The 17,975-nt window shown below is 39.4% G+C and overlaps 1 protein-coding gene and 1 long non-coding RNA gene across 2 annotated transcripts; one reads left to right on the top strand and one right to left on the bottom strand.

Annotated features, from left to right (window-relative positions):
- Window positions 1-830: 830 nt before the first annotated feature.
- On the top strand, window positions 831-17,640 carry boc (BOC cell adhesion associated, oncogene regulated). Its single transcript, XM_055182106.2, has 18 exons — window positions 831-951; window positions 1,189-1,470; window positions 5,927-6,073; window positions 7,027-7,170; window positions 7,261-7,554; window positions 9,341-9,613; window positions 10,488-10,747; window positions 11,227-11,392; window positions 11,909-11,968; window positions 12,280-12,489; window positions 12,629-12,807; window positions 12,909-13,008; window positions 13,117-13,239; window positions 13,340-13,522; window positions 13,683-13,888; window positions 13,997-14,085; window positions 15,643-15,794; window positions 16,460-17,640. The coding sequence occupies exons 1-18, from the start codon at window positions 843-845 to the stop codon at window positions 16,591-16,593; spliced, it is 3,111 nt and encodes a 1,036-aa protein (XP_055038081.2). The 5' UTR covers window positions 831-842; the 3' UTR covers window positions 16,594-17,640.
- LOC141362113 (uncharacterized) lies at window positions 13,376-16,507 on the bottom strand. Its single transcript, XR_012368082.1, has 3 exons — window positions 16,129-16,507; window positions 15,648-15,788; window positions 13,376-13,497 (listed from the first exon to the last, which is right to left on the bottom strand). It is a non-coding gene; the product is annotated as an uncharacterized lncRNA (long non-coding RNA).
- Window positions 17,641-17,975: the final 335 nt, after the last annotated feature.

Below are 17,975 nucleotides of genomic sequence, written 5' to 3'. Positions count from 1 at the left end.
TCATTAGTATTATACATGAATATTCAGTAAATATTTTTTCTGTCATCTAAAGTAGTCTAGCAAAACATCCATTTATTTTTTTTCTTAATATTTTTGTGTTTATTTGATTAAATTACAACATAACGCATGTTCAAACACAGCCGGACACATTGCGGTAATGAGAATTTCAGCAGAAAATAAGATAAAATTTACAATTATAAATTCTTATGTTGAAATCACACATTGTGCAAGGTAGAACACAGTATTGTGTTAATTCTGATGCTTTTTAATGTTACTATATTACACATTTTAAAGCTAAAATCATTAGTGCCGTGGTGTTTCAATGGTTTCGTGAGAATCACCCGTACATTTTAGCGGTTGTTTAGTGGTAAGATTGCGAATTGCAACCAACGGCTCAGTCCACTGCTCACCCCTCACTTTTGAAACGCATAGAGAAGCTACGGTAGCCGCCACCAGAAAAACATGTCATAGTCGGAGACAACTTAGCAAAAAACTTTGTCCGTTAAGGGCTTCTGTAGAAACATGGCGCCACAAAATGGCGACTTCCGCATAAAGTGTATGTAGATAAAAACGTCTCATTCTCGGGTAATAAAACATAATGGTTCATTATACACCCCTGAAAATATAATTTTGTTTATTATTTTGCATTTCTGTCAAGAGATCCTTCTAAAAATTATACACTGCACCTTTAAATGTATAAGTCATTCGTATATAAGCTTTTGTTTAATAATTAGAATATTTGGAATAAAATTGTGCTTTATTTAATGTTATTCTAGCCATTTTTTGGATAATAACTTTATTCTTTCATGTTTCCATCTTTCTTAAGGGGTAGTGTATGGAAAATGTCTGGGATATTGGATTGGATTCCTTGGGAAAGAAAGCGGAAGGTTCGAGTTGTCTGCACCCTGGGTGCACTGCTGTGCTGTTTGCAGTGTAGTGTTGCATTAAAAGGTAAGTTTCTGCTGTTTTACTTAAAAAGATCAAATTAGTTTATAACTAGTCCATAAGAGTAAATTGATATCTAACAAAAAATATGATGCATAGTTGATGTACAACAATACTTTGTGTACACTATACATTTACTGTTGCTGTGACTTATTATGCATATACATATTATGGGATCAATCCCAATTCATACTGTACCTAATGTAGTATTTATTCATCATGCATCACACTTTCTGTTTTTAGAAGATGTCCCGGTCTTCACAGATGAGCCTCTTTCTGTGGTACAAAAAGTGGGGGGCAGCGTGACCCTGCGCTGCAGTGCCCTGCCCAACCATGTCAACATAACCTGGCGTCTGAACGGCCGCGAGCTGCCAGCTGGGGGCGACGAGGAGCTCGGAGTGTTGGTGCAACCTGGCTCGCTGTACATCCCTACCCTTTCTAACCTCACCGTGGGCAGATACCAGTGTGTGGCCACCACCAGTGTCGGGTCTAGCGCTAGTATACCGGCCAACGTTACTGCTGCTAGTGAGTAGACCCAAATTTTTTCGGCATAAATGCATGTGGTGTGAACTTTGAAGGTTGTTGTGCTGATGAGTTTATGAGTCTTTATAGTGTGCGTGTGGTTGTGTATTGTGGTTGCGTGCCAGGCCGAGCAGTACTGGTGGTGTGTGTGTGTTTGTTCTAAGTTATAAGTGGTGGAGCGCGGGAAGGGGTGTGTAACGTGACCCACCATAATCTCTGTGTGCGTATGAGTGAACCACGGGCCCCATTAGCAACAGGCCTCCTCCCTGTTCCTCAGTACGATTTTCTTAATTCAGAGAACAGAAAGGGAGACAGAAAAAGCGAGTTAATTTTGCGAAAAAATATTCGAGGAGAAACCTGAGTGCACTTTTGTGAGTTTGTATATATAGTGGGCTCCAAAAGTCTGTCTTTTATTTAGCCAGAAGGGTTTTATTTGCCATATTTTTATTATAAAGTATATTTTACGCATAACAGTTTGGTTAAAAGGTGGAATCGAGAAATTGTCACCCAAACTGTACAAGAGTAAAGTACGTTTTTTAATTCTACGTTATGGCTTTACACTTTTGGACCTCAGTCTGACTGTTTGTGTATATATGCCCATGCACCCATGTTTGTGTGAAAGTGTGAGGAGCAAAAGTTTGGCGGGGCCAGTTGAGACAGGATCCTCTGTCAAGATGAGACGCGACATGAGATTCTTGACACCATCTTTACCTCCGCGAGGCAGGCATGCTTTACATCATCCACCCCCCAACTTCCTTCTCACAAACTTTCTGCTCTTGACATTTAATGGTGGATTGCATTTCACTCCTCTCAAAGATCATTTGTTTTTTCAAAAGTCTTTTTTTGCCTCTCCCTTTTTCTTTTCTTGCACTTTGTTTTTTTCAGTCCTCTCCTGGTGCGTTAGTCAAAGTACCGTGGGGCACACACGTGTGAGATGTAATTGATAAGGTCTATGAATCAGGATTCGAGGGTGGCTATGGGGCGCGCAGATGCTAGTTCTTAGCAGGGGCCCCCATCTCTGAAGATCCCACATTGGCCCCTTTTTTAATTTAATGAAGACCTCCTCCCTTAGTTAGGCAGGGGTTGGCCGACTCCTCGGGGAGCGCGTTTGCGTGTGTGATCGCAGGTTTACTCATGTCTCCATATTTTAATGCTCTGCCCATTTCTTTTTGCTCTGTGAAAGTGCTTTGCCGTCCCTGGTCTCTGTCTCTGTAGGAATTCTGTCTGAAGTGTGTCCCACAGGGAAGACTGTTGCATTATTTCAAACTCTCCTCAAATTACTCTACAGACAAGCAAGACTCCCCTATTCCTAAAGCCAAGAAACATTCCTGCACTCGTTCACTCTCTCTCTCTCTCTCTCTGGCTATCTCTCTCGCTCTCTCATAAACAGCTCACATATGTTTTTAATTCATAGCGTAACTAATTTTCAATAAACTCAAATTTAAAGTTATACACCCTGAGTGAAGTTATTTTTCTTGAACGTCACATTGTATTACACATATAGTCTGAGAATCGCTGATGATTCCACGTTTACTAAACTCAAACCGTGATACTGTAAAAGTCATAAACACACACACGGCTACACAGCAACAGACATAAAAATGATGAATGCCAAGCTACCCTGCAGCATATATAAAAGCAATGCCAAGTGGAGTTGGAAACGTGGCTGATCTACTTTATAAATACCATTAATCCTGACGGCTCCCAGCGTTCCCCGCTCTCCCGGAGATCTACAATGTACAGTAGATATATACACACAAAACGCACTCATCAGCGTTTACCTCCTCACATGCATACAAACATAATAGAAGCATCTAAACATTTATTTTACACTTTTTTTCCTTGTGGTTTGACATTCTAAGCCACTGTTTTTCCTTTCTCTCTCTCTTCATCGTTTAATTTTCTTTGTATGTCCGGTTTAAAACATTTTACCAACAGGCAATAGTTTGCATATCATCACTGCACAAAAAAACAGTGAATTAAGTGCTAAAGAAAAGTTGATAATGTTGTACTTTAAAGTCCCAAAAATGAAATTTCATTATTTATTTACCCTCAAGTTGTTTCAAACTTGAAAAAGTTTCAAATGATTTTGTTTTGCTGAACACAAATGAATATATTTGGAAATCTGGAGCACCATTGACTTCAATAGTATTATTTTTCTTACTATGGAAGTCAATGGTGCCCCAGATCTGCTTCATCCATTTTAGAAAAAAAATGCATTTTCAACTTTTCTTTAGCACTTTTTTTGTTTTGTGCAGACAGAATTTTTACTTTTAAGTCGTTCCTGTTGTATTTTTATGCATTCTTGCTGCTTGCACGCATTGCACTTGTCGTGCAACGGCATATACATATACAAAAACAATTTACACAATACGAACTGAAGCAGAATGAAGTAAAATAATCTCTCAACAGCATTTGTCAGTCTTGTTATTTTCGTCATTCATCACCTCTCGCACACCTGAAAGTCTCATGTGGGCAGTTGTTTTGTGGGGGCAATGTTTTGAAGTCACCTCTCTGGGAGAGTCACAGGAGGGGTTAAATTTGTGCACTTTGCAGGAATTTAGGGGAGGTGTGGGGCATTCTGGTAGAGATGGGCTGTAAAAAGACCCTGATTGATTTTGCAAATGGCTTGTCACACTGGGTTTTCCCCCAAACCCTTCTCCAGCCTGCTGTCAGCCACTTATACTGGGTTTCCGTCTACTAAAAATGATTTTAAAACTTCAGGCAAGTGGTATATGTATCCAAAGCGACAGTGCATTCAATCTATACTTTTAGCAGTATGTGTGTGTTTCTTGAGTTCAAACTCATGACCTTTGCATTGCTAACAGAGTGCTTTACCAGTTAAGCTACAGAAACTGGTGTAATCAAATTCAGATTATTTAAATGTTCCTCGGGTTTCATCCATCATTGTATGCTTTTTGGTTCCAGGAAGAACCTTTTTAAACTTTACCTCATTGATATTTTGGCTCGGCTTTGCCCGTCGTGCATAACTTTGAGACTTTGCAGATGCCAAGTCATATAACTGAACTCGGGAGAACAATAAAACGATTTGATTTGTTAGGGGAGAAACGAACAGTCAGGGAGATTTTGATTAAATCCGGGGGTTTTTCAGGACACTGGACAATTTTCTCTCTCTGGAAAATATTTGCCTTCACAGAATGACATGCGTACGCAGACTCACGTCGGTGGAGTTATTCTCTCTTACTGCTTATCCTTACATGAAACTCAAGAGGAGAGATCACCTTTGGCCTTTTGACCTCATTTTAGCCTGGTCTGACTTAGGCTCAAGAAAGCCAGACTTTGTGTCTCTGTTTGTCAGAGCTATTGGATGTCTGCCCATTTGATATCCCAGGAAAAGTCCTAAGCGCATATGCGCTCCAAAGCTTCTCGGTTACAAAGATACAAAGAAGCTTTCAACCTCAGAGTTCTCAAAAATGTGTCTTAGATGTGCAGCCTTTTTTTAAAAGCGTTTCCTATTTTAATGGATAATATAGTTAGCATTCTGTGATAAAAGGATAGTTTAGGCAGAAAATACATTTTGGTCTTTGTTAAAGTTGAAGCTACAGTCACATGCATTTTTTTTAAGTTTATTTGGGTGATAACAAGAGGAACAGAGCAAATGTTAAAGGAAAACACCAGTTTTTCAATATTTTACTATGTTCTTACCTCAACTTAGACGAATTACTAGAGAGACGAATTACTACATACCTATCTTTTTTTCAAGTGTGCACTTCATCTTTGCGCAGTGTGTCGTGAATGTGTTGGCATTTGGCCTGGCCCTATTCATTCCTTGGGATCCAGACAGGAATACATTTGGAAGCCACCAAACACTTTCATGTTTTCTCTATTTAAAGACTGTTACATGAGTAGTTACACGAGTAAGTATGGTGACACAAAATAAAACATGGTGATTTTTTTAAGCGAAAAAAAAAATGAGAACTATATTCTTTGGCGGAAGAGCACTTTTGTAGCACTTCGACCTCGGCGCGCAGTAACATCATCACTCCTGACTACTCCCCCTCTCGCTCAAACTTCCTTCAGTATTACTGCGCCTGAGGTCAAAGTGCTGCAAACTAAGGGCTCTTCCGCCATACAATATAGTTCTCATTTTTTTTTATACGCTTAAAAATCGCCATGTTTTATTTTTCGCCATCATACTTACTCATGTAACAGTCATTAAATAGGGAAAACATGGAAGTGGTTGGTGGCTTCTAAATTCATCCCTGTTTGGATCCTGGGGAATGAATGGGGCTGGGCTAGATGCTAACACATTCACGGCGTGATGTGCAAGGATTAAATGCACGCATTGAAAAAATATAGGTATGTATAAATTTGTCTAAACTGAGGTAAGAGCATAGTAAAATATAAAAAAACGGTGGTGTTTTCCTTTAAACTGTATGTTTGAGAAACTGCATTTTTGTTTGTGGTTTTTATATGTTTCTCATGTGTTTGAATGCAGAGCTGCGGGATTTTGAGCCAGATGACCAGCAGGAGATCGAGGTAGATGAAGGAAACACGGCAGTGATCGAGTGCCATCTACCCGAAAGCCAACCTAAAGCTCAGGTCCGCTACAGTGTCAAACAGGAGTGGCTAGAAACATCTAAAGGTACTTTTACATTTTAAACTAGGTCTCATTGCTCTCCACAAATATGGACCCTGCCTCAGTAAATCCCAAAACAATGACTTTAGCTTGGATATAGAATGTGAAAATATAACCTTGATATTTTATCGACTGAGTAAGGATGTGTCAAAGATTGAAATTAAAGTGAAATCAAATTTAAGATTATTATTAGATTATGAAACTTTAGCAGGGCGACAGTTTAAAGATTTAGGGGATTCTTGCAAGTAAGATTTTATAAACATGTATAAAGCTAGCTGTCTGCATATCCAGTTTAATAGCACAGGCATTTGGAGGTAACTCTATCGCCCCCTTGAGTAGTGAGGTTAGCTGGCGCCACAGTAACGTAAGAAGACAAGTATGTACAACGGGACCACACGCTTGCAAAGCGTCGGCCAAGCATTTAAAGTATTTTTTTACCCTTCTGTCTCTCCGTGGCTGAAATCTAAGAACCGTTTTATGTGAGCTTTCTAACAAGCCACAGAATTTCAATTCAGAAAGTTTTCTCTTTATTTGTTTCTGTCATTTTAAAGAGCACACTGGCTGGTTCTGGTATGTGGTGTTAGATGGCGCTTGTCTTGTAGGGAATCAGGTCTTCAGTGCTGTCTGGTCTTGTCCACTCAAGGCGTCGTGTTTTAGCACGGTTGTCTTTTGTGTCTCACTGTTTAAATGATCAGTTTAATGATGATCACAGCTTTGATTTAAGCAATTGAAAAGGTATCTTTCGCACGAAACACAAAATTATGCCTGTAGGAGACAAGTGTGATGCTAACTGTGCATTCTCACAGTCGAATTATGAGATTATGAGCATCAAAGTCAATATTAAAGATATCAAGGTTATATTTTCACATAATGTTCCTTTTGTAAAAAAACGTAAATCACAAAATCTGACTTCAAACAACATGTTATCAATGTTATAATCTTCTCTGATTGTCTCCTAGGAAATTACCTCATCCTGCCGTCAGGAAACCTTCAGATAGCCAATGCTACGCAGGACGATGAGGGTCCCTATAAATGTGCCGCCTACAACCCCGTCACCCAGGAAATAAAAACCTCCACCTCTACCGATCGTCTGCGGATACGACGTTCGACACAAGGCATACAAAAGCAAACTTGTTCGGTCAGTATGTCAGTTGCGTAACATGGACTGATACTGATAATATGACCCATTCCAGGTTCGACATCCGAGGCTGCACGCATCATCTATCCGCCTGCACCTCGGTCCATAATGGTGAACAAAGGCCAGCGGCTTGTGCTCGAGTGCGTGGCCAGTGGCATTCCCACACCACAGGTCACGTGGGCGAAGGATGGCCTGGACTTGCGAAATCATAACAACACACAATTTCTTCTTAGCAATCTGCTGATTGACGCGGCAAGCGAGAGCGATTCGGGCACGTACGTGTGTCATGCTGACAACGGCATCGGCCCGGCTAACTCCGCTACCGTGCTGTACGATGTACAGGTGTTCGGTGAGTATGATTACTACTATGATTACTTTTTTTAGTGTTATTAAAGGATTAGACCATTTTCTTAAAAAAATCCAGATAATATACTCACCACCTTGTCATCCAAAATGTTGATGTCTTTCTTTGTTCAGTCGAGAAGAAATTATGTGTTTTTGAGGAAGGCATTTCAGGATTTTTCTCATTTGAATGGACTTTAATGGACCCCAACACGTAACAGTTTAAAATTGCAGTTTCAACAGAGTTTCAAAGGACTTTAAACGATCTCAAACGAGGCATAAGGGTCTTATCTAGCGAAACGATTGTCATTTTTGACAAGAAAAATAAAACACATGATCACGTCAAGAGGTCACGGAGGACGTATGCAAAACTACGCCCCAGTGTTTACAAGTGTGGAGAAAAAGGACTGTTCAGACGTTGTTGTATGTCGAATGATACTAATTAATGTCTTTGTCAGTTTATTGTTTAAAATGGTACGCAAATGTGTGTTTCATATATGTAACATGTGACCTTTCCACGGCATTACGCAATTACGTGAGGTCGCGCTGGCGCGTCACAGGACCGGAGATAGACGATATATGCATATTTTTTATTTATTTTTTGTCGAAAAAGACAATTGTTTCGCTAGATAAGACCCTTATGCCTCATTTGGGATCGTTTAGAGTCCTTTGAAACTCCGTTGAAACTGCAATATTAAAACTGTTATGTGTTGGGGTCCATTAAAGTCCATTAAAATGAGAAAAATCCTGGAATGTTTTCCTAAAAAAACATAATTTCTTCTCGAATGAACAAAGAAAGACATCAACATTTTGGTTGACATGGTGGTGAGTAAATTATCTGTTTGTTTTTTTTAGAAAATTGACTAATCCTTTAATAGTTTGAATACTCTTTTTAACTTTCATTATTATAATTTTTTAAATCAATTTTAGTGAAAGTTGTTTTTATTTAATTTACTAATTCCTAATTTACGTTCCTCAGCTTAAAATCGTTTCAAACGTTATTGCTAGGGTAACATTTCAAATTTTCATCCACTTTTTAATTATGATTTCTAATTTTATCGTTTATTAACTAATATTAGGCCTATATTTTATTTACTTTCATGAACTTACATGTTTTTAACAGTTTCAGTCTTAGTTAACGATAAAAACACTGCTAGACAGAAAAATTTGATGTGAAACATGGCGTCTTCATGCATCGTCAACAATATAACTGCACCAGTATCTGTCTACGTTTAAAACGTGCGGTTTTAAAAACATTTGTGTTTGTTGTGACTGGTGAGGTGGCCCCCAAATAAGAACACCGCCTGGCTAGTGGCCCCCAGGTAATCTCAATTAGAGCCCCCTGCTGTAGTTATGGAAAAATAATGTGTGTGGTGGCAACATTTCAATTTCCAGTCATTTTGAGGTAATAAGCATCCGAAATGAGCCCACAGTACATTAAGCGAACAGAAAGAGTACGTGTGTTCGCGGGATTGAGCTTGGGAGACATTGATGAGGTTGTTTTTGCGGGCCTGCAGCTGTGATTAATTTCGCCAGTCTTGCTGCCGCTCTAATGAGCTCGAGCTGATTCAATACCAGCCAACCATCAAGTTTTGGGAGAGAGAAAAACCCAGTCGCTTCCAGACTTCACAAACAGCACTCGTGGAGATGCAATAACGTGCCGTGCACGCTAAACTGTCAGAGTGCGTGTTGATTTATGCTTTTCATCTTGCACATCGCCCGTTGCTTGAAAGACACGCTGACATCCTTGCAACCTGATGTTTTGACATGAGATTCCCTTCTTGTTTTGGCAGAACCCCCGCAGGTGCGTGTCGAGCTGCAGCAACAAGATGTAGCGTGGGGCGACACGGTGCGTTTCAGCTGTCAGGTGAGGGGCAAACCCACGCCCACCGTGGTGTGGCTCCACAACGCTCAGCCGGTGAGCCCGTCGGCGAGGCATCGAGTGTCATCGCAGGTGCTACGTGTGTTGAACGTTGGGCCGCAGGACGACGGTGTATACCAGTGCATGGCGGAGAACGGCGTGGGGAGTTCCCAGGCTGCTACGAGACTCCTTACTGTCCCGACAGGTATGCATCACTTTAGAGGGAATATTACACAGATTAAACTGAGTTAGCAGTTTTCGGCCATTTGTCATATTATCAGACAATCTGTTTCTTTTAATATTTGGTAACTTTCAATAGCAGGGGACTATTTTCAGGTACTGCTTAATATCATTGCACCTCCTGCAGCCATGTTACGGCAGCAAAGTCTTTGATTATTATACCAGAATGAGAGTATAGTTCCTAGCCATATTGGCCTAGAAAATCGCAACTTTTAATTTTCTGTCGGTCTAAGTACACAATGTAACTACAGAAGAGTCAAATTTTCAATTGGAAAAATATCAAAACTCTTTGGTTATTTTTGAGCGCGATGCCAATGGTCTAATCAGATTCAATGGACTATGCCAAGCCACGCCAAAAGTGGCACCGCCAGACCCAGAGATCGGCCGAATGGATTCCAAAACAATAAAAATCAAATGTTTAACTCTAGGAGACCTGGAAAATGAGCATATTTTCAAAAAAAGTGGAGTGTCCCTTTAAAAAATACAGCAAACCTTTGTTGCTAAGTCTCAATGTGTTGACGCAATTTAAATGTATAGCTAGTATATGAATCATAGTTTTTCCCTTTTTATTTTTAAACCTTGTGCGTATGGTTTATGACCCTGTCTCTGAAATCCAGGCTAAAGTCTAAAGGCATAATCTAATTATGAGATGAGTAGCATCAAATTTTGAAATGACCTTACTCAGTCAATATAAAAGATATTAAGTTTATTTTCCACACAATGTTCTTTTCATTACGTAGGATGATAACCTGTAAATGACTAATAATCTCTTTAAATATGCAATGTGACACTGCCTCTGAAAATCCAGCTAATGTTGATTTTACCATCCCTAACTTTAGTGCCTTCACGGTCTGGTAAGCTACCCATGATTCGACCAATGAGCCCAGACAAGGTCTTGCGGGAACAGCCGCCATTGAAGCCTATGGCCACCAGTGCAATGCTGCCTCTCGACTGCTCCGAGATCAGAGTCTCACCTGCCGATGCTCCAATTATCCTGAGCCAGCCACGCACGGGAAAGGCCGACTACTATGAACTCACCTGGAAACCACGTCATGAGGGAGGAGCACCTGTGCTGGAATATGTCATCAAATACAGAAAGGTACAGCAGCACAGTTTCCCAAATGCCACCTTGTCATGGTTTAAATAGCGGTGCTAAGATAAAAGCATTTTTAATGTGACACAGTCTGTGAATATAGGCCAAAGTCTCATATTTTAAAAGCGAGATAAGGAGCAATCGTTGACTTTTTACATTAAAGGCGGGGTGCATGATCTCTGAAAGCCAATGTTACAAAAACAAAACACGCCCCTACCCCAATTTAATCTGGACCTTCTTTTGATAGACCCGCCCCACAGATATGCAACCCAGGCAACAATGTCAGTTAGTAGACACGCCCCTTACTGCTGATTGGCTACAAGTGTGTTTTGGTACTCGGCCCAACTCCCTTTTCCAGTGTTTTTCAAAAAAATCATGCACCCAATTTCAATTTTTGACCTTACTCAGTCAACATTAGAGATATAAAGGTTATATTTTCACAGAATGTGTTCAGTAAATCATAAAAATTGTATTGTCTCTCACAGGCTGGAGAATCTCCTGGTGAGTGGATCACAAGCAGTATTTCCGGCTCCCAGCACAAGCTGACTTTGACTAAACTACAGCCCACCAGTCTCTATGAAGTGGAGATGTCCGCTAGGAACTGCGCTGGACTCGGGCAGCCCGCCATGATGACTTTCAGAACAGGCAAATGTACGCAAACACACAGCGGCTTTGAGATGACTTTTCTGAATTAGGATTTAGGCAAAATGAGTTGTGTATGTAAGGGATAAAGACCAGCTGACTTAAAGGCAGGGTGGATGATCTCTGAAAGCCAATGTTGACATTTGAAATCACCTAAACAAACACGCCCCTACCTCAATAGAATCTGGACCTTCTTTTGATAGACCCGCCCCACACATACGCAACCCAGACAACGATGTCGGTTAGTAGACACGTCGCTTACTGCTGATTGGCTACAAGTGTGTTTTGGCAGTCGGCCCGACTCCCTTTTCCAAAGCGTTTTTCAGAAACCGTGCACTCCGCCTTTAAAATTATCCCACTTATTACATGCCTCCCCAATTTTCCTGATTGTCATAATTGACCAATTAAAGTCAGGTCATCCAGAGAACCATGTAATAAATCAATTGAATGCTCAGGTCCTTATTCAGGGACAGTGTTTTTATTTACGTAAAGTGAGTTATTTAAGGCTGCTTTAATTTTCATCAGGGAGAAAAGGAGGACCTATAGGGGCTCCAAAAACTCCAGTGGTGCCACCTCGGCTCTCGCGTGAGTATACATTTGTGCCATATTTATTTTAATAATAGTATGTTTACTTTGTTGCTTTAGTACTTGTGTCTTCGAGGTACTTGTACTATATGCAGTAAACCTATAATATAATAATCTTAGCATTATGCTAACATTATGCTGTTTTCTTGATTCCTTTCAATCTTAAATCAAGGATGAGATTACAGTAAGTTTGTTATGTGTTGCTGTACTTGTATGTACGTGCGTGTGTGTCCTTTGTGCATGCATACACACTCTCACCGCGGGTCTTGATTGTATTTTATTACTTAACAAACTTTATTTGTCCTTTACAGCTCCGGAAGCACCAGACAGGCCTACGGTCTCCATGGCGACAGAGACCTCAGCTTACGTGACGTGGATACCTCGCGGGAACCGTGGATTCCCCATCCAGTCGTTCCGTGTGGAGTACAAGAAACTACGTAAAGGGGGTGGAGACTGGGAAGCGGCTGTGGCTAACATCCCACCATCCCGCCTCTCAGTCGAAATCACGGGCTTGGAGAAAGGCAAGTATTATTCCCCCATCTGTTTTCATGGTATTAAACGTGATTTTTTTTGTAGACAATTACTAACAAACGAATGTGACAAAGTTTATCGTTTATCAAATTTTTTTTACTTATTCCTTGTCTTCCCAATAACTTGCAGGCACATCATACAAATTCAGAGTTTTGGCTGTTAATGTGTTGGGAGCGAGTCCACCCAGTGCTCCCTCTAAAGCTTACACAGTAGTGGGCAGCGGCCCACCAAACCGACGTCCCGTTGACGGACCCTACATCACATACAACGAAGCCATCAATGAGACCACGGTTATCCTCAAGTGGACGGTAAGCGCTGCGTCTATTTTTAACTTCCTAACTAACTCACCTGTTGCGTGGTCAAATTCATAATAGTGTGTTTTAAATGAGTGTTTCTTGTTGTTTTACAGTACACACCAGTAAATAACACTCCTATTTATGGCTTCTACATCTTCTATCGACCCACTGACAGCGACAATGATAGTGACTACAAAAAGGATGTAGTGGAAGGTAAAACAACTTGACTAACCCATTATCTATTTAAATAGTGAAATATTTTGTGTATCGGCGTTATTCACAATGAAAGTATAAAAAGTAATGTTGTGCCATTTTGTGTAGGTGACCGATATTGGCACTCCATTACGGACCTTCAGCCCGAAACGGCTTACGACATTAAGATGCAGTGTTTCAATGAAGGAGGAGAGAGCGAGTTTGGAAATGTTGTCATCTTGGAAACTAAAGGTTTGTATTTTTAATCTATAAACCACTTCTTAACCTACAGAGATCTCTAGATTCTGATGTGGTATGGATATTAAGCAGTAACATCTGTGTGTACTTTCAGCACGCCCTCACCAGAGGACCACACCTCCCGAAACTTCATCCTTCAGACCTGACCATCTTGGAAACCCTGTGCCACGACCTGGTGATCTGCCTTACCTCATTGTGGGCGTGGTGCTAGGGGCGTTTGTTTTCATCATCGTGGCTTTCATCCCAATTTGTCTGTGGAGAGTTTGGGCCAAACAAAGTGAGTTTAACATCCAAAACATGGAAAGTAGTTAAAGATCTAACTGTTTAGGCTCATTCACTAAATAAGACCCACCTCAGCATTTTTCTAAAAGTGTCTAAATGTACACACATGGGTATCTTTGGAGATGATTGTAATTTGGGATTTTTCTTCATTTCAGAACAAACCCTAGATATGCGCTTTCCAACTTTGGCAGCTACAGTTTCTTCCTGCCAGTACACTATGGTACCACTGCAAGGATTGGCTCTTGGTCGGCCCTGCGGGGTAGACCCCAACGTGGCACATGCCCACACCATCTATGCTCCTAAAGGAGAATATATTCCTAATGGGAAACACACTACGCAACCCCTACCTGGAGTAAACCAGGTAAGAAAGTGGGAAATCAAATGGCTTTGAGTTGTTTAATCTGTATTAAATCAACAAAAGTATTAAAATGATCCTTACTGATATTCATTAAACCCTTGTCTCTTGTAGGAGGATGCTGGCTATGAGTATGAGAGTGATGCTTTGTTGACTCAGAAACATCCCAATACACAATCACATATCAACAATTACTGTAATGGGTAAGAATTTTAGTTTTTAAGCGACTCTTAAAGGGACACTCCACATTTTTGGAAAATATTAGTGATGCACCGAAATGAAAATTCTTGGCCAAAACCGAAAAAGAGGAAATCAAGGCCGAAAAACCGAAACACAGAAATACTGTAAATGATGATGCCAATTATTAGTACAAATGAATTTATGGCTATCACTGTGTACTAACTTTACTAGGAGTGTGTGACGGATCAGCAAAAAGGGGGTGGGGAAAATCTATTAACAAATAAAGAAATTGCAAACATTTATAAAAAAAGAACAAAGTTGCACATTAATAAGGGCTAACATTAGCATTAGGTACAGAAATCGAATTAAATGAGTCATAACACTGTCTTTGTATAAATTAAATATTATTTTTAGAGCTACAGAAGTGATTTTCTCTTTATCTTGGGTTGTTTGATTAACATTAATGACACAGACTTATTGAGGTTACTGTCTCTTTAAGACCAAATAAGCAGATACTGGTTTCTGACTGTAATCTATACATACACTTAAGACATAAAGAAATGTTTTTATTAGAAAAAGAATACTGTGGAGATAATTTTGTTTATATGTGTCCTGTCAATAATAGAAAGATTTTATGTTCGCTTTTTGCGTCGCACTTATGTGTGCACTATTGAGGGCACTTAAACGCGCGCGCACACAGAGACCGAGGGCGAACCCCAAACAGCGCAGCATAAAAACGTTACGTTGTTTTTCATTGCTTTATTCGGCAAATGTATGTTAATAGACTACACATCAGTTTACACATCAAGAGTTCTGATCTTTGAAGGGCATACTGTGACGATCACGTCTGGACCGGACACATTCAACCGCATGTGCTTCTGTGCGTACAGACAACTGCTCACTTCCCTTTTTGCGGTTAAATACATCCACACCGCATACATGTTGCTTCAGACAAGCACGCGCAGGTCGCGGTTTCTGTTTGCGTCATCAAAACATTTTGCCCGAAAATTTTCGGTGGCTGAATATTTTAATATTTGAAATATCTGAATACTATACTCTCGTTCTGGCGTAATAATCAAGGACTTTGCTTTCGTAACATGGCTGTAGGAGGCGCAATGATATTACACAGTGCCCCCTGTAGTTCCCTGCCATTGAAAATTACTAAGGGGACTATTTTTGGCTGCTGCGTAATATCATTGCGCCTCCTGCAGCCATGTTACGAAGGCGAGGTCCTTGATTATTACGTCAGAATGAGAGTATAGTTCTTAGCCATATCTGCCTAGAAAATGGCAACTTTTAATTTTCCATCGGTCTTAGTACAGATGTAACTACAGAAGAGTCAAGTTTTAAATAGGAAACATATTGAAACTCTTTGGTTATTTTTTAGCGCAATCAATGCTAATGGTCCAATCAGATTCAATGGATCAGCTGAATGGATTTCAAAACGGTAAAAGTCAAATGTTTAACTTTAGAGGAGCTGGAAAATGAGCAGATTTTCAAAAACGTGGAGTGTCCCTTTAAATTTGTGAACAAATTTGTAACAGAAGTGTGTACTTATAAGTCATTTTGGTTGCTCATAGGGTACCTGGCTGTCCTGAAGTGGGATGCTGTGAGAGTGGTGACTCCCCATTGCAGGTCATCAGTTCATCTGACCCTACACAAAATCCTGACTCTGTGCAGGACAATCACCTTCATACTGAAGCAGTTCATATGGAAGTGGAGATGCCTGCAGGTGTGTATAGTTATTTTAAGGTGCTGTAGTATATAAAACTGAATTTTCCTAGACATAGATCAATTATAAGAGTTCTGTACATGGTAATGACATATTGTGAGCATCACAGTTTGTTTCCTCCTCATGTACACCTCATGCATGCAAAAGACTATCAAATAACAAAAAAATCAATAACAACAAAGTCCGTTTAGAGTGGTTTATTTCTGATAACAAGCATAATAAACAACAAGTAGTTTACCTTAGTTCATATTTCATAGCTAAAGCGTATAAAAAAACAACAACACTGAGCTAACGTTGCTGTTTGAAATGTGTACTATTATGTAAACAATATTACCTGCAAACCGGCTGCCAAACCTCCCTTCACGTATAGCGGTGATCCATGATCGCCATCTCCACTTGTCGTTAGGAAACCAAAAAATTTGATATTTTTGACAAGGTGTTTGTTCCAGAGTTCGTTTTAGCCGCGAAGTTAGTCAGACCGTTAAACAAACAGAAACCGGAAGTAAAGTTCTTACCACACGCGTAAAACCGCGACAACGCATGTGCGTCCGATGAAAACCGGCAGATATTTTAAGTGTTATTTTTTTGTCTCTCAGAAATACCATATATTACGGTAAGCAGTTTACAGTATATATAATAGTACATATCTGTTGTCCTCTCCACAGACTTTTCCCAGTTAACGGCAGCTGATACAAGCATGAATGGGTTTCTTCAAAATGCTGAGCAACAGGAACTAGGAACAACTCTGAACTTAAGGCAACTTGAAGAACCGGAGACACATGATCTAAAAGATGGATGAAATGCTCAAAAAAATAAAGAAAAACAGAGAAAATATTTATTTTTGTATAACAGAGGATATATTTATATATTTATGTTTTTTGTACATAGTATAGTTTTTTTTACTGTGTGTATATATAGGTTTTTATTTCAGATGTAACACGTGTTTGGTGTGTTTGTCGGTCATCAACTAGACATTGATGAACATTTTCATAAGCATGCTATAAAAATGATCCTCATGTGAGATAGGAACAACTGGACACATTGAGGCAATTTCGTTTTATCTGTTGAACATACAGTATCACTGTAATAAGTTTCAGATTTCCCACTGACAAGATTGTGTTGATGTTGGAAGTACAGCTAGTGGAAAATGTAACGCTTTAAGAGCATAACACACCAATCATTACATTGTAATGCGCAGAGATTCTGGACAGATAACTGTTTAAAAACACTTTGCATCAAAAGTATTTGTAGAATGTGTACACGCCTTATACCTTTATGCATAGGTATTTTATGCACAGTATACCCACATATGTTTTATGATTTTATAAATGCTACTGTAAGGTTACATACAAGAATACGCCATTTCAGAAATGTTTGATTGTAACTTTTTACAGGGGTTTCCTCAATTTTAAGTAAGCCATTATGAGTGATTGTGTTTTTATAGCTTTGTATATATTACTAAGAATTATATATGTTCATCATTAACAACAAATAAGGAATATATGCAAAGTATATGCATTCTGTTTGTAGTAATATTGACTGAGAAAGAGACCATATATTGTAGGTATTTATTTTTTCAGTATTTGAAAGATTGTTTTAATGGGCACGCCTACAATATCCCGATTTTTATGTTGTAAACTGGGTTGTAGTCAAACTTGTATAGTTATATCTCTGATAGATTTTACTGTTGGAGACCTGCAAGTCACCTGCATCAGTATTATTTTCCCATTGTAATAAACATAAAACATGAAGGAACAGAACAATCTCCAACATATTCTAGAAGTGTAGCTCTTTGGTTACATGGATTGAGCACTATTGCTTGTAAATAAAGCTAAAGAAAATCATATTTCCTGTTGTCATTCTAGTCCTTTATGTTGTGTAGTTAATAATAATTATGTGACTGGTGTAAATGTAAACAATTGTACTAGTAAAATCAAAGTAATGTATTTCTGGGAATAACTGGAGTGCAACATTTAATTGCTGAAATTATATTTGATCTTGTCTATTATAGCACTACACATGAATTTTAAAATGCCTGTAAACATACAAAACAACACAAAAAAAAATGTTAGAGCCCTACACAAGTCACTGCTGACTCTGCATAAAAATAACCTGATATAAATAAAATATGGTGCAAATTCTTAAAAAATCAAATGCAAGACCCAAAGCTATGATGAAAAA

This window comes from Misgurnus anguillicaudatus, chromosome 25 (assembly GCF_027580225.2).
Source record: "Misgurnus anguillicaudatus chromosome 25, ASM2758022v2, whole genome shotgun sequence".
In the NCBI taxonomy this organism is placed as follows: Eukaryota; Metazoa; Chordata; class Actinopteri; order Cypriniformes; family Cobitidae; genus Misgurnus; species Misgurnus anguillicaudatus.
This window is presented reverse-complemented; position numbering and strand designations above follow the sequence as displayed.